This window comes from Epinephelus fuscoguttatus, linkage group LG19 (assembly GCF_011397635.1).
Source record: "Epinephelus fuscoguttatus linkage group LG19, E.fuscoguttatus.final_Chr_v1".
Taxonomy (NCBI): Eukaryota; Metazoa; Chordata; class Actinopteri; order Perciformes; family Serranidae; genus Epinephelus; species Epinephelus fuscoguttatus.
In genome coordinates this window covers 33,438,035-33,460,796 of record NC_064770.1, presented here as the reverse complement: position 1 = coordinate 33,460,796, position 22,762 = coordinate 33,438,035, and the positions used below count along the sequence as shown (strand labels likewise).

The window sequence follows — 22,762 nt, the reverse complement described above, 5'->3', positions numbered from 1 at the left end:
AGGGTGGACATTTGGATTCAGCCATAATGTGTTGAGAGGAGAAACACAAATAAACAGGCCTTAATCTCACCAAGAAAAAAACTTTATTACCCAGTTGGAATATTTTACCAGTGTTATGCTCTTGCACATTGCACAACTCAAATGTACATATCAGGACTGCCGTCATTGGTATTTACAAAGCAGTCGTATTGGAGATTAGTGCAGCGGAATGTGATTGAGAGCCTGTGGGGAGGAGGAGGTGTTCAGCGTGGCTGACATGCATCGCAGACTGTAGAAACAAGTTGAACATGTTTGAGACGAACACTGTGCTCAGAGCACTCGGGGGTCATCTCAGTTTGCATGTGCTCAAGTTTTTGATACTCAGTTTTTCCCCAATAAACGCTGAAATATTAACTTAAATCACAAGCTAAAGAAAAGATTAGTCAAAATTCAACTCATATTCTACTGAAAATGCTTTGAATATATTAAGAATTTAAGGTTATAATGTAGCTGATCTGTATCTCAGACAAACTGCAGACCTAGTGTGTAACAGATGAGAAAAACAAATCCATTCAAACACGCTCAAAATTAAATGTCAGAACTGCAAAATAGGCACATATGGCAGATGATACACAACTCTGATGTTACAGTATTTTTTTTTACACAAGATGGAGAAAAGACAGGAAAACAGTACAATCAAAAAAATCATTCTGTGCAAATCAAAAAGTGGAATCTTGTCGTTCCAAAAGAAATCATGAGCAATATTCACCCGTCACAAAATACACACCACACAACGTTGATTAAGTATAGGTTTGTTTTGCAAACTAAGATGAGCTGAGTCTGTGTGATGCCTACGTCCTTTCTCTCGTGGCGTGCAGGATTTTGCAAACATTGTGTCCCATGTTGGAAGTGCATGCAGAGGTGAGGGTAAACGCAACAGATAATTGATCCTAACTGACACCAGGCGCACCAAATGAGCAAGTACACACACATTTGGTGTTTAACTGTCTGTTAAAAACAATGTGACAAGTCTGCAACAGCTCTGAGGGAAGCAGTCACAGGTTTGTGTCGAAGCAGCCACACACAGCAGACTAGACCTAGACGCACATTTAGAGCAAAGCATACACACGTGACACTGACCGAGCATGAGCGTAATCCGAGGAAAGTAATCGATACCAATCAAAGAAAGTACAATGTGTTTACCAAGGAAAAACGGGCGTATGCAGAGTGTTGAGTTTGACAGTTGGTGAAGGAAGTCTGAAAGCAGAGAGTCCGTCAGGTTGTGGTTATATTTAAATGCTATAGGTTCCCCCACGTCTCTGGAGGAGGAAACTGTTCTAGACTGCCGCTCTCGCTGTGCTCCTGCTCGCCCATGGTGAAGGTTAATCTGTACTGCAGCTGCACTTTCTCCTGAAGCACACACACACACACACACACGGGATGAGAGAGGTGGATTGAATTATAGTTAAACATCCAGAGAGCCTCTGTGCTAATCTCAATGTTATGAGTCAGAAGAACTACGCAGAGATACAGCAAGGATAACTGACGAGTCATCACACCCATTACAGCCCGTGTGCCTTTCACAGTTCACTTTACTAGTAGCATTAACAATTTAAGTGTCATTTTGTCCGTCCCCCAGTCATTTCAACATTAAAGTTGAATGTTATTTGAGTTCTTTTACTTGTTTTTGTCACTTTAATAGAATGCAACTTACTGTGAAATGTAGTTGTAGCTTATAACACTGTCACAACTGGTGAAGAAGGCAGTTTAGTCAGGGTAGGATGTTTTTCAAGGAGTTACTTTCATTCAGAGATTTTCTATTTTTTGCTGTGGATGTCAGCTGAGTGTCACGTTAGGCCCCGATCACACAGAAAGCCTTAAAGCAGCTGGAGGCAGCCTTTTGTAATTGTTTTATATGAGAATTAAGCTTTTTCCTCGCTGTTCTTGCGTTGCAATGCACCTTGTGTTTCTGCCAGAGTGCTCTGAATTCCTCGAATTAAAAAAACCCCTCAAACTTAGAGCAGAAAAGAGCCCTACATCATCTCTTTTTTTCCCCATTGTTCAATCAGATGATTTGAGAGGCAGGCCTTCTGTGGTGGTCACGACAACAAGTTTAGAGTTGTTAACGATGGAGGAGAAACTAGTGCCCCTGAGTCATCCTAAAATATGCCTGGAAACAGCCATCATGGAGGAGAAGCTCCTGAACCAGCTGGTGGTTCTCCCTCTTTTTTAGGGTCTCATGTACCCACACAGATGTGTTTATCTGCTGACAGACTCTCATCCTCAACCAGAGCTACAGACAGCACCCTCTGCCTCAACATGTCAGGAACTAGATGCTAATTACTGTGAAAAAAGGACAGATTGAGCACGTTTTTTTTTTTTTTTTTTTTTTACTAGTGGCATTCAATTTAGGAAAAAAAAAAAAAAAAGCAGTGTGGTGCGCCTTGCGTTTTGCAACCTGCAAAATGCTTTGTGTGATCGGTGCCTAATGCTGCACTGGTGCTAATATACTGATCTAACAGTGAGAGAGAAGTTTCAACTGACACTTAACAAAACCAGAGAAAGACTTTGTGGTTACTATCATGGACTGTCCTGTCCATTTAAATCGAGTGGAGGTGATTTTCATACAGTTGCTCACATTGTTGAGGTAGGAAAGGTACTTATATCTGTCTGTGCAGCCATGGGGTGTGTAAATGTGAAAATGAAGTGTGGTCAGGCCAACACAATAGACCAACAAAAACCTGATCTAATGTCACAATGGCGCAGTATTTCCCTGCATTATTAGACTGTAAGATGCGCCCACATAGGCAGGTTCACAATGAGTTTTGGGTGGGTGAAATAATCCATCATCAATGAGGAAAATATTAACTACAATGTGTAAAATGTGAACACAGAGAGCAGAGCTATTGTCCTCTGCGGAGACACTGTGTGCATTTACACACAAGCAGCAGTGTAACATTATTGATTATTTTAGAAGCTAAATGTTTAGTTCTGTTTCCTCTGTCAAGTTGGTAACTATGGTATTTAGTTTTGGAGCTTTAATGCCCCACAATATCTGCTGCAGTGACATTACTGCTCTTCCTGCATTACTCTCTGTATTAAACCACTCGCTCCTCCAATTTGCCAAATCCACCATGTAAATAGCAGGTGCACCTGGCTTTCAAAGGGAATAGCAGATGACACAGACTGAAGGGACTAAATACAACCCCTTTGCCCCTTGTGCTTTACTTTGTGCCCATATTATGTGCCGTTTAACTAGCCAAGTGGTTGGACACGCCTTAAATGCACTTTGTGGTGTCTGGATAAAAATCTTACCTTGTTTGGGTTTGCCAGCAGCAGGATCTGTGTGACAGCAGCAGGAGGAAGGATGGGGTTGAATGCTGGGAGCTCTGTTCCTGATGGCGGCTGCAGCTTCACTGCCATAGACTACAATTGATAGAAAACAAACATTCTGTCTTTACTAAGACAATAAAAACTGCTGCAGTGGTTTAGTGACGATGTATTTACAAGGTGAGCAATCTAGCCGACTGGATCTAACGGGAGACAACGGCCTTGAACTTTTATTACTGCTGACCTTTGGAGCCGTGGTCTGGAAGTCTATGTCTTTGACGGGGACAGGGGCGGACGACAGCATGGAGATGATCACCACCAGCACATCAGGACGAGACGGAGGCGAGTCGCGAGCAAAGTGAAACAGAACTCGCAGACTGTGTCCATCAAACACAGTGACAGGTAACAGACTACCTGGAGAGAGTGAGACAGGAGGAGGAGAGCGTGTAATAAATCTGCACTTCCAGGTGCGCAGAAGCGTAAAGCCATTAAGTTCACTTACTGGGCTTAATGGATTCTAGCGGTACAAAAACATCAGTCAGGGTGACTTCTGCAGGCGGAGTCTCAGTGTGAGTTGGGGACATATCCAGCAACGTCGCTGCAAGGCTGGGCTGAGAGTTGAGAGGTGCAGGCTGTTCAGCAGCAAAGGCTGGGATGGGGTTTGGGGTGATGCTGGCCCCAGACTTGCTCTGGAGGTCTCTCAGAGTTGGTTTGCACTGCTGCTTGTCCCTGAAAAGAGATAATTAAAGAATGCATCTGTTGAGTGGTTAAATTTAAGGATACACCAGTTTTAAAAATCCCAATGTAGTAACTCCAGGGAGAACTGAGGAACATTTTTGAGCCAGCCACAATAAAAAAGTGAAGCGTAAGAGGTCGTAAAGTGGGGCGGGGTCTGGGGTGACAACTGTAACTCACCAATTATACATTCTAGTAAGGCCTAAAGTTGTACATAATTAAGGGGCCTTAAAGATGACGCATTTTTTGTGGCATCAAATTCAACACGCAGCGAGCACATATGATATACTCATACACACATATGATACATATGATCACATCTGGCTCCAAAAAAACAAGATGGCGACAGCTGAAAGGCTTTGAAAAGGGAGTCTTCACACTAATGGGTGGCATCATGGAAGCTACGTCCATTATTTTTATAGTCTATGATGCAGAGTCAACACATGTCAGCATGATTTATTCTTCTGTCCTCTTTTGTGTCTTCTGTCTGGTGCCACCTCTTTGAATGTGGCACCTATTCATGTCAATTTGATTCAATATTTAACCCATATCTGACACATAACCATGTTCAGAACTCTCTCTGGATGACAACAGTTAAGGAAAGCAGCATAAAAGAGGAGTCGACTGTAACAATTCCTTGGCCGTAGTGAGTTAGCCAGCTTAGGACAGCTGGGTCTTTCATATCACTAAACAATCAACACGTTTAAATTGATACCGGCATCATAACGTTATGATCACAGAAGGCATAGCACCTGGGACAACACAGCCTCAGGCTCTATCCTCTGACTGAGCCCGCTGCGCTGTTTCTTCAGCCAAAATGCGCTGCAGAGATCATATCACTGCATGTAGAGGAGGAGAGAACAAGCCGAAAAAACACCAGCATAAACTACTTCTTGTCCAGTGGGAACATGAGGAAGTTAACCCTTATAAATCCGATGGAAACTGATTTGATTTTGTAGTAGAGAGGAGCAAAACAAGGAAAAAGGACAGAACAGCCCTTTCCACTCCTGACAGGAGAGGAAGGTGGAGACAGAGAGCAGATGAATTAGGTACACCTGTGAGGTGGGGGAAATCAATCAACAAGCTGCGGACGGAGAACAAAAAGGACTGAGAGTGGTTCAAGGAGAAAAAAATCAAAGTTTACTTCAGTTATGGGCATTCTCTGCTCAAAAACCTTAAAGGGAGAAACAAGGTTAAAAGTAAAGTGAGCAGTAGTTAAAACAAGGATCGTCTGGACAGCGTAAATTGTCGTCGTCGTCGTCGTCGTCGTCGTCATCCTCCGCTTATCCGGGTCCGGGTCGCGGGACAGCGTAAATGTTGAAGATAACTCCTGGAAGAAGTGTGCTGATCCCTGGAGCAGGTGGGATGAAAGCACTCTTCACTGAATTCTGCAACCTGTTCGGATGCACCGGTGGACTTCTTTGCAGTGGCCTTCAAGTAAGTTCTCTTACACTGCCCTCGCCTAACTTATCCTTCAACACAGTAGTCCTCCTCAGCCATACCTCACACACTCACACACTCCCCACATGCTGAACTGAACTGCAGTAGGGCTGGGTGATAGAACGACTATGTACGATATATCAATATACTTTAAGGCAAGATATAAATGTAGACAACACCGTTAATATCGATATAGGGTCAACTTGCGTTACATGACGCGCATCAGTATGCATCTCTCCTCTCACACTCTCCTCACAGCTCCGCCCCACTCACTCATTCACAAGTTCTCCAGCAACACTGTTTTGAGCTTTAGCCTGACGTGCACCTCCCCAAAAATCTAACGACACGTCTGTCTTTGTAAGTTGAAACCATTTCCCTCAGTGGAAACGAAGCTTTTATTTACTTTAATTTCACAGATAAGAAACAATAAATTGTGAAGACAATAAAGCCTCCACAAAAATAACATTTTAAGGCTTGTGTGTGATTTATCCTGGCTTCATATGAGCAGAGGAAATCTCCGCTCGTTGCTAGGCTAATTTATACAATGTAAAATGCCATAGGCTTGTGCTAATAACGTTAGCATGTTATATTTGTTTGGAAAACATGTTTAGTATAAGACAGTTGTTTTGTCGGTGAATCTTGTGAGTTGTAATGGAACCGAACTTTGCAACGTTATCTTTGTTACATGTTGCTGTTGTCCCTGGTTTTATATAAATTGAGGAAAAGTCTGCTAGCCGCTAGGCTAATTTATACAATGTAAAATGCCATAGGCTTGTGCTAATAACATTACCATGTTGTATTTGTGGGGAAAATGTGACCAGATAAAGACAAGTGTTTATCTGCGACTGCTGCGAGTTATAGTGAAGCTGATTTGTGTACTTGTGTTTGTAATTGTCTCTATTAAGCCATGTTTAATGTGTGTTTAATGTGTGTTTTGAATCAACTAAACTTTACAGCACTTCACAGAAAGCCTGGCGCCAACGAGTATTTTATAATTGTTATGCAGCTGCATGTTTTCAAACAGGGGAATAAAATCTGTCTTTGCATTTTCTCTTGATCACAGCGGCAAATATATGCATTGTATTGTTTAATTAGGGATAAATCAACACTACAATTTAAAGGCATACACAGTATATGAAATTGGTGGGGACGATTTTAGGAAATTAGAAAAGTGACAGTGGTTATTTTCTAGGAGTGTCTGATGTTTGAAAACTAGACCGAAATCCTACCAACAGTGGCTGCTACTGCACTAATCTACTTACTACAGATCTACAGTACAGGCCAAAAGTTTGGACACACCTTCTCATTCAATGCGTTTTCTTTATTTTCATGACTATTTACATTGTAGATTCTCACTGAAGGCATCAAAACTATGAATGAACACATGTGGAGTTATGTACTTAACAAAAAAAGGTGAAATAACTGAAAACATGTTTTATATTCTAGTTTCTTCAAAATAGCCACCCTTTGCTCTGATTACTGCTTTGCACACTCTTGGCATTCTCTCCATGAGCTTCAAGAGGTAGTCACCTGAAATGGTTTTCCAACAGTCTTGAAGGAGTTCCCAGAGGTGTTTAGCACTTGTTGGCCCCTTTGCCTTCACTCTGCGGTCCAGCTCACCCCAAACCATCTCGATTGGGTTCAGGTCCGGTGACTGTGGAGGCCAGGTCATCTGCCGCAGCACTCCATCACTCTCCTTCTTGGTCAAATAGCCCTTACACAGCCTGGAGGTGTGTTTGGGGTCATTGTCCTGTTGAAAAATAAATGATGGTCCAACTAAACGCAAACCGGATGGGATGGCATGTCGCTGCAGGATGCTGTGGTAGCCATGCTGGTTCAGTGTGCCTTCAATTTTGAATAAATCCCCAACAGTGTCACCAGCAAAACACCCCCACACCATCACACCTCCTCCTCCATGCTTCACAGTGGGAACCAGGCATGTGGAATCCATCCGTTCACCTTTTCTGCGTCTCATAAAGACACGGCGGTTGGAACCAAAGATCTCAAATTTGGACTCATCAGACCAAAGCACAGATTTCCACTGGTCTAATGTCCATTCCTTGTGTTTCTTGGCCCAAACAAATCTCTCCTGCTTGTTGCCTCTCCTTAGCAGTGGTTTCCTAGCAGCCATTTGACCATGAAGGCCTGATTCGCGCAGTCTCCTCTTAACAGTTGTTCTAGAGATGGGTCTGCTGCTAGAACTCTGTGTGGCATTCATCTGCTCTCTGATCTGAGCTGCTGTTAACTTGCAATTTCTGAGGCTGGTGACTCGGATGAACTTATCCTCAGAAGCAGAGTTGACTCTTGGTCTTCCTTTCCTGGGTCGGTCCTCATGTGTGCCAGTTTCGTTGTAGCGCTTGATGGTTTTTGCGACTCCACTTGGGGACACATTTAAAGTTTTTGCAATTTTCCGGACTGACTGACCTTCATTTCTTAAAGTAATGATGGCCACTCGTTTTTCTTTAGTTAGCTGATTGGTTCTTGCCATAATATGAATTTTAACAGTTGTCCAATAGGGCTGTCGGCTGTGTATTAACCTGACTTCTGCACAACACAACTGATGGTCCCAACCCCATTGATAAAGCAAGAAATTGCACTAATTAACCCTGATAAGGCACACCTGTGAAGTGGAAACCATTTCAGGTGACTACCTCTTGAAGCTCATGGAGAGGATGCCAAGAGTGTGCAAAGCAGTAATCAGAGCAAAGGGTGGCTATTTTGAAGAAACTAGAATATAAAACATGTTTTCAGTTATTTCACCTTTTTTTGTTAAGTACATAACTCCACATGTGTTCATTCATAGTTTTGATGCCTTCAGTGAGAATCTACAATGTAAATAGTCATGAAAATAAAGAAAACGCATTGAATGAGAAGGTGTGTCCAAACTTTTGGCCTGTACTGTATACCAAGTAGACAACCGTACCTGGCTTAATCTTACAAAATATTTGAGCTTACGTAAGGCAGATTCCCACAGTGATGTGACGGTGTTAATAGTGTTATAAATACCATTTGACTTGCAGGCCCTCTGGAGGCAGGGACTGCTGCATCAGCGTCTTCCCCAGCAGGTCCAGCTCGTCCAGGGCAGAGTTTCCAGGGGTGGAGCCAGACGAGAGGGGCTGAGAGCTGGAGGCTGGGTCTGGACTCAGGAGGAGGCTGGGTGCTGCTGGGACGTCTGCGTCTATGCTGTCAGAGGACTGGAAGTAGAAAGTGAATGAGAAAATTAACGGCACAGATGTCTGGTCGATTATAGTGGAGCTGTTTTAAGAGTGACGAATTTTTAAGAAGAAGCAATTTTAGACAAATGACGTCAGTAACAGTAATAATCCCTCCCCTCACCTGGAAGGAGTCCCAGGCTGTGGAGTCTTCAGGCTGTGACGGAGGGTTTGAAGTGTGTGTTCCTTCACTTAAACCTGCCGGTACACAAAGCGGTGGCACTATTTAGGACTGTGTTTCAACTAGAGAGCTCCACACCATCACAATCGATATCCTGCAAACATCTTTTATGTAGTGACACACTGTTACCGAGTGACATGAGCTCGTCGTCAAGGAGACTGATCCCCATCTCTTGCGAGGGGGCGTTGAGGCTGTCTGTTGGAGTGGGGAACTCTGGGAATGACGGAGGCGACTGTGGTGATGTGTCAAGTCCTGTCAGATCTAGCAGCGCCGTCCCTCCTCCTGTTCATATCAAACAGACGAAAACAAAAAACAGGAACATCTGACTCTATAAACGTTTCTGCATTAAACATTTTTATAGATCGACTCTAAAAAAAAATCTACTGAGCACTCTGTTTGTATGTCTGTGCTCAGAGCTTCACCCACCTGTTTGTTTCTGTGTGTTTAATGTGTTGTTGCCGTTTACGATCTCCCCCTTCACCTGCTGTTTGTACTGGTTGATGACCTGAGTCAGGCTGTCGTTGGCCTGCAGGATCTCAGCTGTGGAAAGACGTGCGAAACATTACGACAACATTCATAAGTGATGCCTCTCCTTCTGGGCAGCAGTGTGGACGAGAGCCTAAAAAGACTGTTTATAAACTGGTGGATCAGAGCACGTATCTATTTATCTATCTATCTAGACACTTAATGTGTTTGTAAGAGCAGTGTGTTGTGTGGTAATAATACGTTCACACTGACTGGCATCAGCTTTCAACGATCAGCTCCTATTATTCTATATTTGTATTGCGGGCGTGTCTCTGGTGCTCTTATCAGGCACAACTTTGGGAGAACAAGGAAGCCTGACTTCAGTGTCCTGTTGGAGGCCTCTCAGATAGAAAACACCAAGGGCCATGCAGAAACTGTGCATGCACAAAAAAACATGTGTACGCCTTTTCCCCACACATAAACCGGTTTTTATAAAGGAAGAATGTCCGGTAAGGACATGTGCACCTGTCGCATTCTTCAGACCAGGCACAGATAATTCTACCTGAGATAGCTGTGGGTGATTTGATATGGATGAGATTAAATACAAGTTGACAGATGGATAATATTGTTTTTAGGTTGCCTGCCAAGTTCACTAATTGTGTTATTTTTACAAGCTACACAGTGCTCTGTAAAATGTAAATCAAAGCTACATTTATGAAGTTAATATTAAATTATTCATGAGTGATGACTGCCATCACATCATAACATTTATCTTCCTGTAAGTGATCGTTTAATTTTATCATGTGAAGCACTTTGTGAAGTCATTTTCAACATGAGCGCGATGAATGACTCATTGATCACCTTCGCGACGTTTAACAGTAATGATGACTGAGATTTTCTTGCGATGATGGTTTGCAGAAATGATGAATGAGTTGCTCAGATGCTACAAATTGCCACAGCCGTGCATATGATAGCTGCTCTGACACTGTTGCGATGCAGTTGGTAAAACTGCACCTTTTTTTTTTTTTTTTTTACCATATTCCTTATTGACAGGATTATTAAGTGATGAAGGGGAACAAGTATTGTAATGCAAATGTACGTTTAATGGCATTTCTACTCAGGCTGCCCCCTAATAGCTGACCAAATGTTAATCAAGCTGAAAGGTTATTAGTCAGCAAGATTTCATTGGTTGCTTCGTTGCAGAAATAAACACAACACGTGAAAACTTGAAACTCTATTCGGAGCTGCACCTTGTCAAAATATATCAAAACCTTAATTTGAAAGGACAGACACAGGAAGTGGCCATACTCAGCAGTCAGACAGGAGTCAGGTTACAAACCAATCACAGCCGACAGATATCTTTCCCTTCTTCTGTAAATATTCAGTCTGATAAATACGGATCATCTTAGTGCAGGGCTACCCAGAGCTTGTCCCACAGACAGTAAATAGGCTATATGGTGCTTGTTAAGGTTGTTTAGCAACTTCAGACACAACCTGCCACCATGGTCTTGAAAGCTAGCACAAAAAAGGCACAAGACGAGCGGCCAGTTTCCAGTAGTGATGTTACGCTCGAGCCAGTTTGCTCGACACAGTGTCGATCTATTGAAGCGCAAGTGTTCCGAGGCAGTGTTTCGATCCCTGCTTCGGCACGCCCACAATCACGTGACTACCGGGAGCGAGGCCTCGTTACAGGCAGTCCCAATGGTCTTTCACTTAGATGCAGTTCTGACACACAGCCAGCAGATGTCACTCTTCTGACTGTATGAAATGCTTCGAAGCAGTGTGTCATTCTTGAAGCAGGTGTGTCAAAGTGGTTCAATGCTTCATGAAGCTTCGATTTCACCATCACTAGTTTCCAGGTGGTTAAAGATGCAGGATGTACACGGCCCCTAAAAAAAATGAACCTGAAACTCTAGTAGTAGCTGCGCCTTGTCAAAATAAATCCAAACCTATATGACTGGACCATGTGTGACTTTAATTTGAAAGGACAGACACAGGAAGTGTCCACGCTCAGCAGTCAGACAGGAGTCAGGTTCATTTCCAGGGCTGGTACCTGCGGTTATTCCACAGGCTAGTTAATAACATGTCGGGCAGGAAATCCAAAGTGTGGGATCATTTTGAGAAGGTGAAGGACAAACCCAAGGTGATATGTAAACTCATCTTCATTGGTCGACTACAAACATGACGTATCATCTGAAACATGGAAGTAGCTACATGCCCATTAGCCCACAGCGTCATTAACAGGCGGCTCGCTCAGTGTGTGACGTGCACTTGTAGATAAAATATAGGCCTATATTAATGAAGGTTCATTAGTACGGTTTTGTATTTCTCTGTAATGTAGCACAGTGTTAACAATGTTACTGATACTATTCTTTCTCACACCTTCAACTCAAACCACCAAAATATATCATTAAATAATTACAGTAATATCGTAAACATGCAGGCAAATGGTCGGCCCTAAATGACGACTATTGGTCGACTGCGAACATTCTTAGTCAGGGGCAGCCATAGTTTCTACATTTATTTATGGCGAACTCTGGGTGTGGAAATAAGACTCATGCACATGCACTCAGCTCCACAATGATCAAGATTTATAGAACAGAATCAAGTGTGCACATGGCTTTATAAATCTGAAGAAAAGAATGCATACGCATATTTCTATGTACACATTTGTAGTCACAAATCTTCTGGCTCCTAGACAGTTGAATGATGCAACACATTAACCTTGTGAGATTGTCTTTTGCTCTGCCTGGCGAGGACTAATAGAGCTAAAAACATTTCTGCAGCAAATAAACAAGGAGAGATCATTCCTTTTATTGTGATATTTAACGGCAGATGAAGGAACAATACTACTCACCCAGAGCTTCGTCATTGTCCTCCGTATCACTTGCCAGTCTGAACAGTGTAGGTCTCATTTTCTCACAGCGCTGGTACAGGTCCTGACAGCACAAAACACACATTATACTAAATATCTGATATCAAGTTTCCTTTCCACTACAGTTACCATTGTGTATACACTGAACACTTTCCCTGTGATTAAAAGCATCTCTCGGCTCACCTGAATGAGCTCAGCATTGCTCTGATTGTTGGTGCTGCTGTCATAGTCCTGCAGGAGCTGAGTCAGCAGACTGACGCTCTCCTTCACCTCCTGAATGGCGTTCACACGCTTCGACACCTTCTCTGCTCGCTTTTGATCCTGCAACATGAATGGTGTGGCCATAAACACGTGCACATGTAAGTTAATGATGTTACATGAAGCAAGCTGCAGGTACAAATAATGGAAATACAAAAATATAGCATGAATGGGGAAGTACAGCAAGGTCAGGCAGAGGCCATTATAAAAGTCTGGGGAGAGCAAAGAGCAGTTCCTATAACCCCTGAAATCAGGACAATTTTACTCTGCACTCCTGCTGAATCACTCTGCCAGTGACACACAAACCCCCCGAGGGCAACCAACCCATTTCCTCATTCAGTTAATGTTTCTTTCAGGAGTGCAGCACTCTGGTATTTTACTCCTTTCCTTACAAATCTCACACAAGACCATATATCTGCAGCGCTAAAAAGTGGAGGTGCAGTTAATGTATAACAGGAAAGTGTGATTTATAAAAGGAGCAGGAAGGAGAAGGAAACAGGTTTACCTCTTGGACCATTTCCTTGATGAGTTTGTTCGCAGCTTTCAGGTCCTCAGGGTGCGAGCTATTCAACAGGCGAGACAACATCTGACAAAGCAGAGTTCACATGGCGAGGCATGAGTGAACAGGTTTCACAAATCCCAAACGGGAGACGAGAATAATGATGATCAAAAGACAGCATGCACAGTGACTCAGGTCATATTTGTCCTTACTTTTGACTTCTCCTCATCCTCAAAAATGGCATTCTTGGGTCTGGGTGGGGGAAGGTTCAGTAGTTTGTCAGGTGGCAGCTCTGGGTCTTGTTTAATAATACCTGATTTAAAAATGCAGAATATCAACAAGATGGCATTTGTTAATATGTAAAGAATTTTATCCAATTTAATCTTAAAAACAGACTTAAGCTGCAACCCTAAGAAGTTATAATATTACAATTAATCAAATGGCCTCTTGCCTTGTTTCTTCAGCATCTGATAGGCATCTGAGATCTTGGCTTCATCAGGTAACCCCAGCGTCCAGCTATATATCAACTCCAAAACCTTCTTTTTTACTGGCTCTGGTGAGCGTGAGCCTAGGTACTGAGTGGGGGAATGAGAGCAACAAATAAGTGATTCACATACAACAGAAAAAAAGCAGTCTGTAAAACACAGATGCACTCAGACAATCTTACCTTTGGAGAAACTACTTTGATGAGTTCATTGAGAAAACGGAACTTGCCCACTTCGCTGTGAAACCTTTTTCCACAGCTTTTCATACACGTCTCCAGGACCTAGAGAATAAATACAAGTAAAAATGAAACAGAAACTGAACACCATGCTCTAAAAAGTATGCTTCTTCTAACTATATATTACATATTTAGACAAACAGTCGAGGTAAATTTAGGTCAGTTTCTGTTGCGTTACTATATATTCTTGAGAACATAAGTGGGAACACAGATTCATTTAAAAATCTAACATCCTCTACTGCAGTGGTTCCCAACTGGTCTAGCCACAGTGTCCAGATTTATTCTTAGTCATTAGTTCCAAGTCCAAACACTTTAATCTATTCAGTGTCACACTTGCATTTGGCCATGCTGGCGAGCTAGTTTGCTGTCTCTGTTGAGTAGCTGTCCGAAAGTCACAAAGTCTACAGCAGGAAATGGCACTCCAAAAAAAAGAAAGCTCTGTGCTGGGAATTCACTGTACTCCAAAGTAAAATTTGTTTTTTACAAACTTGACACATTCTTGAGTCACTTGCGGCTCATCCAAAATGGACCCGGGGCCCACTTTTGGACCACGACCCACCACTTGGGAACCAATGCTCTACTACATTTGTCTGATTAAGGGTTTGATGTGTATGGATTTCTGGGAGCCCCTAGAAAATGTGTGGATGAAATCTGCCAAAAGTTATCTTTAGTCTCTTGTGATTTTCTACCTCACTTTTTAGATAGAGTCTGAGGGTGCTTTCACACCTGTCCTGTTTGATTCACTTCAATCGAACGCAAGTTTGTTTGCCCCCTCAGTGTGGTTCGTTTGGGCAGGTGTGAACACAGCAATCACACTCAGGTGCGCACCAAAACAACCAGAGTTTGTCGGACAGTTCTATAGAGTAAATCCAAATATTTACAAGTTTCAAAAGTTAATGTCGTCTCAAAAAGTAAAGGTTTTGTCAAATTTGTTGAAACTTTTAAAGAAAATCCTGAGTAGTTTCTCGATTTGTTTTTCTTCTCTTCAAAGACTTGTATGTATGTTCACTAATTCTGTTATTTATTTTGTTGTACATTGGTTGCCGCCTGCTTTGATTTGTTATTGCTATTTTTGTTTGTCCCTTATACCCCGGGGAGGGGTCAAAAGGAAATAAATAAATGAATAAATGAAGACCCAGACCTTCTTGACGAGGTGGTCTCGGTCCGGTTACAAACGACAAACGTGCTGTTCGCTTGTGGTGAAAACGTGTTCCGACCTGGATCTGAACCAACTGCAGTCACATGACACATTGTTTGGGTTAAACATGAGCATGTTGCATAGAACTTACTGAGGATATATGGGACTCCACATTAGATAGGATACACTCATCTTCAATTTGCTTAAGACATAAGGTAGTACAGTTCAAGACTGTACATAGGTTACATTGGTCTAAAGCGAGATTGGCAAAGATAACACCAAATACTGACCCTAACTGTGACCGCTGTGGAACAGCAACAGCTACTTTATCACACATGTTCTGGTTCTGCCCAAAATTAACAGAGTTTTGGCAAACTACATTCAAATTCTTTTCTGACCTGCTTGGAATACCCATATAATCTCTTGCCATAATAGCAATATTTGGTGAAGCACCGCAGGATTTCTGCCCCACTCGACATGGCAAAAACATGATGGCCTTTGCTATGCTACTGGCTAGAAGACTCATTGCTTAAATTGAAAGACAAATCTCCTCCAACCTTCAATCAATAGATCAGGGATCTTCTGCACCATCTAACTTTAGAAAAAATCCACTATGCCACAAGAGGCTGTGCCCTCAACTTCTATGCTATATGGCAACCAGTGCTAGATCATGTTGAAAAGATAGATGCCTCAGACATTTTAAATGTATTGATATAACCCCTTCTTCTCTTTCCTTTACTTTTATTTTTATTTGTGTATATTTTTGTTTGTTTTGTTAACTTAATTTGCGGATTTTTGTGTGTATGTGTTGTTGTTTTTTTTAAAATCACATACATTTATTATTGAACCTGTGCTTTAATGTGGACTCGTGGTGGTGCAGTGGGGTGGGACTGTATTGAAATGTATATCAAACTGTATCTTTTATAACTAAAAAAAACTAATAAAAAGATTTTGGGAAAAAAAAAACAAACCATGAGCATGTTACAGTCCTGGAGGATTATTAATGTGCACCTCCTCCTGTACTGCCTTAATATGCACATTCAGCACATCCAATGCATCAAAACATTGTTTTCTAGTTGGAGCCGCGCCTCGTTTTCAAACTGTATGGTTTGACTAAAATGAACAATCACAGCAATATAGTCCACGATGAGCAGCGCTAAAATCAACCTGCGTAGTTGTCCCTCCATTGTGACATTAGAAAGTGTCACATTTATCTTGCAAGTGTACTCTTCTTCAACGTTTGCTTTACTTCCTGGATTTTTCCCACATGGAAATTCTGACCAATCAAGAGCAGCTTTCTCACACAAGGCATTTGATCTGGTCCTCTTGTAAATGCTGCCGTGAGAACACGAACCAACTCTAGGCAATTATACAACTTTGTAACCAAATTATTCCCTGTGGACCAAAGGAGACGACTCTAGGTCTGAAAGCTCCCTAAGAATAGAAAAACTGAGACACGAAAGAATGCTTTAAAACCCAGTGTAACAGTTACTACTGAGGAGGGTAATTATGACGGATCTTGGCTCAGATCTAAACTCACCAGCAGGGCCTGCATGGCCTCCCACTCCTGTGGAGACTGGATCTTATGAGCCAGGAGTCTGGTGGCCAGCTGAGGTCTGCAACACAAGTCATAAACAATACTCAATGTCCAGAGCTGTGCCCACAGCAAGTGAGCAAGTGCAAGTGTTGTAAAGTGTGCTGCAATTAGTGCTGAGCAAGATATCCATTCCTATTTTTTTCCCTTATTACTGTAATTATATTGTGGGATTTTTAAAAGTGTTTTCAGTGTTTAAATGTTAACGTTAACACTGATATCAACCACATAATAATTTTTAAAACAATTGAGAGTGGCTGCTGAAAATCCCAACATGATAAACACCAAACAGGCAACTTGTAATGTAATTTTCCCCACCTACAAAGAAACTGTGGCTTTGGTGTGTGTGTTTTTTATAATTATTATCTTTACAGGTAGCATGGTGGTGCAGTGGTTAGCATTGTATAACCACAGCAAGAGAGTTCCTGTTTCGAACCCCTCTGTGTGGAGTTTGCATGTTCTCCCTGTGTCAGCGTGGGTTTTCTCCAGGTACTCCAGCTTCCTCCCACAGTCCAAAGACAAGCAGGTAACTGGTGACTCTAAATTGTCCGTAGGTGTGAATGTGAGTGTGAATGGTTGTCTGTCTCTATGTGTCAGCCCTGTGATAGTCTGGTGACCTGTCCAGGGTGAACCCTGCCTCCCTTACAGGATAAGCAGTTAAAAAGAATGAATGAATTGTCTTTACATGCCTAGTGTGCAGAGTTAAGTAAGACCTGTAGTAGCCCTAAAGGTCTACTGTTTTAACATGCAGGTTGCAAATTAAATACATGTTAATTTGCATCAAAGTTCAGCTAAGTTAACAAAGATGAAAGATTTGAATGATTTTAATTTCAACTGAGAAAACTTAGAAAACATGTCCAATATCACAGCTGGGGTCTCCAGGATTTATACCCTTGGATCTGCATTAACCAGACCATAATTAAGGTATGAAGCATGGCCTCCTCTTACCCCTCCAAATCATTGTTGAGCTGGTCACAGAAGGCATGGATGCTGCTCCAGTCTGTGTCTCTGTTGAGTGGGTTTGTGGCTCTGTCTGAAATGTCAGTAAACGAGATGTCAGACAACAGCGGTGAAAGATGTTACTCCAGCCTGACTGCGTTACATCACTATTGTTGTTCTGAGATTAGATTACAGCTGACTGAGGTTTTCATCACAGTAACTGTTGTGATATTAAATAACACACTGTCCCAGTGGTAAAGATTGAATTACCATGAAAGCATTTATCTTTCTGGACTGAACTTTTTCTCCTGTGTGAAATTAATAGTGTTCAGTTTCTACACCCAGCTGCCACTTTATTAGGCACACCTATCTTATGCAGCCTTTTCTGAATCATTGAGGGTAACAAAATATTTGAAACACTTCACTACAGTGCAACAGAATCACAGCAAAAACATAACAAATAAGTAGACGCACGGCACACAAGGGCTGCTTCTTAATTTAATCTATGAAACTATAACACATTTCCCTGCTGCCTCTCTGAAATTTACTAGTATAAAGATGATTCCTCCTAACCCAAGGCGAGGAAACCTGGTCCAAAAGTTGCTGCAAAGGAAAGCATATTGGATTTTGGACAGCCTCAACGAGACACTGGATTTAAGCTCTTTCTGGTCATAATTGCAGATCTGCATGTTTTTGCTGACTTCAGGTGATTGTACCTGAGTGAGGGAGAGAAACGGCAGGACGCTCCCTCCTTATTTCCCCTCCTCTCCCTCTGTATGTAGGGATTTTGTGCTCTTGGATTCTATTTAAGTGAACTGATGGTTGTTCTTGTGAACTTGTTTGACAATATATCTTTATCTTGACAGGTATTTTGTAAAGTGGTGTTGTGTCGGGTGCCGTGAAACGAGTGTTATAACACATCATTAATATGTTACTGGCAGCCTAATTTGTATACAAGTAATAATCATACTGGTTCAAATAAACAGTTTGATCCTATTTCCCATCTTGCTGAACTTCTCTGCCCCTACTCCAACTCCCGACTTCTTAGATCCTCAGAACAATGCCCTTTTACCACCCCACGATCAAGGCTGGTGGGTAAAGGAGATCATTGCGGTAGCTGCTCCAAAGCTCTGGAACAGCCTTTCACTCTCAATCAAATGTTCCCCTCCAGTGACACTTAAGACAAATCTTAAGACATACAGGTTTTCAACGGCCTTTGGTTGTTCGTAGTGGTTTCAATATTTTAGTATTTTATCATCTTTTTATGTGTGTAATTGCTCTTACCAGTGTTATCCTGTTTTATATTTGTGTACATGTTCTGAGACCTGAACTTTTGTTTGGTACGCATTTTTAATTAATGTGTGATTGGTAGAACCCAATAAGTATAAAAAACTAAAACATTGTCAACGATAATAAAGTCCCAATGTCTTCAAATGAGTACTTGTTCCTGTTGCTAAAATCGGTCAAGTGTGTTGCCATATCAAACTACAAACATTATTAATCATAAATAAACAAGTTTCAACCATAAAACGTGATCAGGTTTTGGACCTTGTCCACTTTGTTTCAGGATCAGCTGCAGACTGACTTGGCAGACATGGCTGCCACCTTGTTTTTACATGGATTACTGTATTGAGCTCTTACTGCCACTAGATGACACAAAAAAGTGTCCACAAATGAGGACAACAGGTCTAAGTTATAGAATCGAGTGTAAGGTCGAGTAAACCCAATATGTGATGTCCTCATGAGGACACAGGGTCTCAGGAGGATATATTCGTGTGTCACTCTTTCAATTTCTAGTGCACTTTGGTCAACTGTAGCTGTTTATATAAACTTGATTTGATTTTTGCTGAGCAACAGTGTTATGTGAAAGGAATCAAAGGCCTGTCTCAAATATAAGCCTGTCGAGTTCAGTGATTTAACCAAATAATAGCAGTGTGTCATGAGCTATGTCTAACTGTTTATATGACAATATTCTCAAATGATACGCATGTAGATGTGACCATATATGAAGTCTACTCAGCCAATTATTACCTTGCTGCTGATGTGATTCAGTGCAGCTGCAGCCATGTTAAAAACACCTGTGTATTTTGTTGTATAAAGCCATGGGTGAAGTGCAGTATTTGCAGCATTTCAAATGAAGATCAAATTAAAAGAAGACGCAATTCAGCCCTTTGTGTGCAGTGCATTTACTTGTTTACTATCAGTCTAGTGTTTCCTGCCATCACCTGCACCATGCTATGAGGACTGACAGTGCTGTGCACGGGGCATGTGCTTTTGAATAAAAACATAACCATCATGAAGGTAGGGTCAGGGTTTACTACATTTGTGTACTATATTTTGTATTATAGTCTGTGTTACGTCAGCTAGCAGTGGCTAAACTGGCAACTCAGAATATGTTAACGTCTGTCTTCAATGAATGAGAGCATCAACATTCATACCCAGAATATCTTCACCTTGTACAGATGTTACATCAAATGTTTAAGCTTTTAACATGCATAAAAACTTTAGCTGACCACCCAAGAAGGCCTCCAGGCTGCCCGAGTGCCTCCATGATTTAAAATTCATTAAGTCTCTGCCACATAACCCCAGCATGCCACCGTGCACAGGGATACACAGGGCAGGTGCTAACACAGTGTCACGTTAGCTAGCTAGCTGTCGGTAGTCGCACTGTCACACTGCTTCGTCTAGAACTTTCCTCCGAGGCCATAGCTTTGCCGTAATCACACTGTAGCCTCTATGACTATAAACGGGGTCCCTACGGTCTTGTCAGCCGCCTCCTAGCTGAGCTATGGAGCCGCAAAGCTAACGCTACGCCTGGCTGTGTTGTGTGTTGACAGCTGGCAGCAGCAGCAGCTCCGGAGCTAGGTTAGCATCCTGGATGTGGCGGCAGGGTCCGAGTCCCCTCTGCTGGGGCACGAGCGGCTGTGGTGAGCTGTCATCTCATCCACAACAGCTCACAGGTGATAATTAGAAGGTGTCAGGGTCTCTAGGCAACACCTGCTCGGTTAAATAAGTTTAAAATACTCACTGATACGAGACTCCAAACTCTCCGTGTCGGGCGGTGCAGCCATCACTGCGAGATTTATGTGGGGCTTCGGTCTCGCGAGGGACGCACGGACACGTAGAAGCAGGAGAGACATAGAACTAGAGCGCATAGAAGAGTCCGGTATGTAACAGCAACCTGGAATAAGCTGTCTCTTCCTAGTAGATATCTACTTGTTAACAAAGTTAAAGAGATTTCTTTTAAGCTGGCCAAGTTTTATATCCATAAATATAAGGTATTAAAAACCAAACCCTCTTTCTGTGCTTTTGAAAATGAAGCAGAATCCTACATCAGGACTTTATATGCCTCAACCAATACAAAAGCTGTGAAAACCCCTAATTTGTGGACCAAGTTTACAATTCTGTTATAATGTTATTATAATTTAATTGCATGTCTTTCATTTATCTGCATCAGAATTTGTTTGTAACCCCAGGCATTGTCTGTCTGTCTCTTTGTTGTTCCCTTGTGTTCCCTCGTACTATTGTCTCTATGCTCACAAGGAAATGTGAAATAAAGAATATTTTTTAAACAAGAAGAGTGAATAGAAGAGACATCTGAAAATGAAAAACATTAATCTATATTATATCAAGCTACAGTATGTAAACAGTTCCCTGTAATTGTTTCTAACATGCACATGTTAATTGAAGCTAAGAACAATTTTGCTGTGCATTAACTGATATTATTATTATTAATGTAATAAAAAAAGTTGTCTTTTAAACTAAAATCTTCCACAGAGTTGTCATATTTACCCTAATACTTTTGTGTATCATATGCCAAATCAAAGCCAATGTCCATGACCAAATAGCTACAGATAATTATAAATGATAAACGGACCTGCACGCACTCATTCACGTACACAAAGATGCACAAAGACACACATACTCAAATGTACATACATATTTCATACACATCTCATATTGTTGTTGTTGTGACATATATTTGTTTTTATTTTTCTTATTCATTTGAATCCCAGTTAGTCACTGCCAAGGTAGCAACCACTATTTCTAGGGTCCACTCAAGCAAAAATTATTTCACGGAGTATAACAAATATGTGATTAAAAATCCAAGGCAAAAAGAAACAAAATACAACCAAAAAACAGGAAACTACAAAACAAAAATTAAATACAAACAACTAATAGATTAACCAATAGATAACATTTATGTTGTCATAACATTTTCTGTATGTTAATTTTTGTGTTCTTTATAGCCTTAGAAAATGTTAACTTTTTTTTTAGGTGGAGGCACTCAGTTTGCTGCCTCTGAAGCAGGGGCTTCATCACTGAATACAATTTGCTATTTTGTCATTTTGTGTATGTTCAAAAATAAAATTAAATTAAATTAAATAAAAACTTAAATGGGAATAACCATTCTAGCAACTTAATATCTATTATCATAGAGCTGCGTCAAGCGAGAAACCAGAAACATACCGGAGTAAAACTCCTTTCAAAATAAAAGCAGTCCATTTGGTTTGTGCGGCCACCAACACTTATCTATTAATAAAATTAAATGTGAAACAAGGCACGTTTACTTTATTTTTATTCTTAAACTTGTTAAGATCCGTCGCTTAGGTTTTTTTGTTTTAAGAATGGAAAAGTTGATGCTGCTGTAGTTTTATTTAAATTATTTTACCGGAAGTTACCGGAAGTACTGTTTTAAACTTTACGACTGACAAAATCTTCATGAAATGACAAGCGGCTGTGTTGTCCAAACATCACAAAACACCATTGCAGTCTAAAACCTTAATATGCTCACAGAAAGCAATATTTGTACGTGAGAAAATCTGACCTAACAGTTTAAACTGTTTAACCGGAAGTACTGTTTTAAACTTTATGACCGACAAAATCTTCCTGAAATGACAAGTGGATGTTTTCTAGAAATAAACAAAACAAAATAACATTGTAGACTTAAAGCGTAATATGCTCACAAAAACATCTTTTTTTTTTTTTAAATTAAATTTTTTTTTTTTTTTTTTAAAAAGGCAAAAACTGAGAGGAAGCATGCGGAAATGGCCTGTAATGCACCTAAGTTTTGATTATTAAATAAAATCCATATATTATCTCTAGCTGTCATACAGTTAAGAGACAAAAGAGGAAAAATTCACTTGTAACCAAAACATCTCCTTAATTATAGAGGAGCAGCAGCTCTGTGTCGCCCTCCAGTGGCAGCTATTGTGCACTTCGCTGAATATGGAGCACAACCACCACAACATGGACTACACAGCAAGTAACGGGATTTGATTTAAAGTTTACACCCATTATATTAAATCGACCAGGAGCCATCGGATCTCTGCAGATGTCTGTGTTTGACGACACGTCGCCTCATTCAGAAGCTCTCTTGTGCACTTCACTGAATA

At 41.3% G+C, this 22,762-nt stretch overlaps 1 protein-coding gene across 1 annotated transcript; it reads right to left on the bottom strand.

Annotated features, from left to right (window-relative positions):
* Window positions 1–73: 73 nt before the first annotated feature.
* On the bottom strand, window positions 74–20,456 carry LOC125879904 (ADP-ribosylation factor-binding protein GGA1-like). The gene is made up of 17 exons (XM_049562062.1): window positions 20,395–20,456; window positions 17,376–17,460; window positions 16,374–16,449; window positions 13,642–13,740; window positions 13,426–13,549; window positions 13,187–13,287; window positions 12,981–13,061; window positions 12,401–12,538; window positions 12,200–12,281; window positions 9,304–9,417; window positions 9,007–9,159; window positions 8,821–8,894; window positions 8,491–8,678; window positions 3,812–4,038; window positions 3,554–3,723; window positions 3,295–3,405; window positions 74–1,389 (listed from the first exon to the last, which is right to left on the bottom strand). Exons 1-17 carry the CDS (start codon window positions 20,435–20,437, stop codon window positions 1,279–1,281), a joined length of 1,977 nt encoding a protein of 658 aa, XP_049418019.1. The 5' UTR covers window positions 20,438–20,456; the 3' UTR covers window positions 74–1,278.
* Between the last annotated feature and the right edge of the window lie 2,306 nt (window positions 20,457–22,762).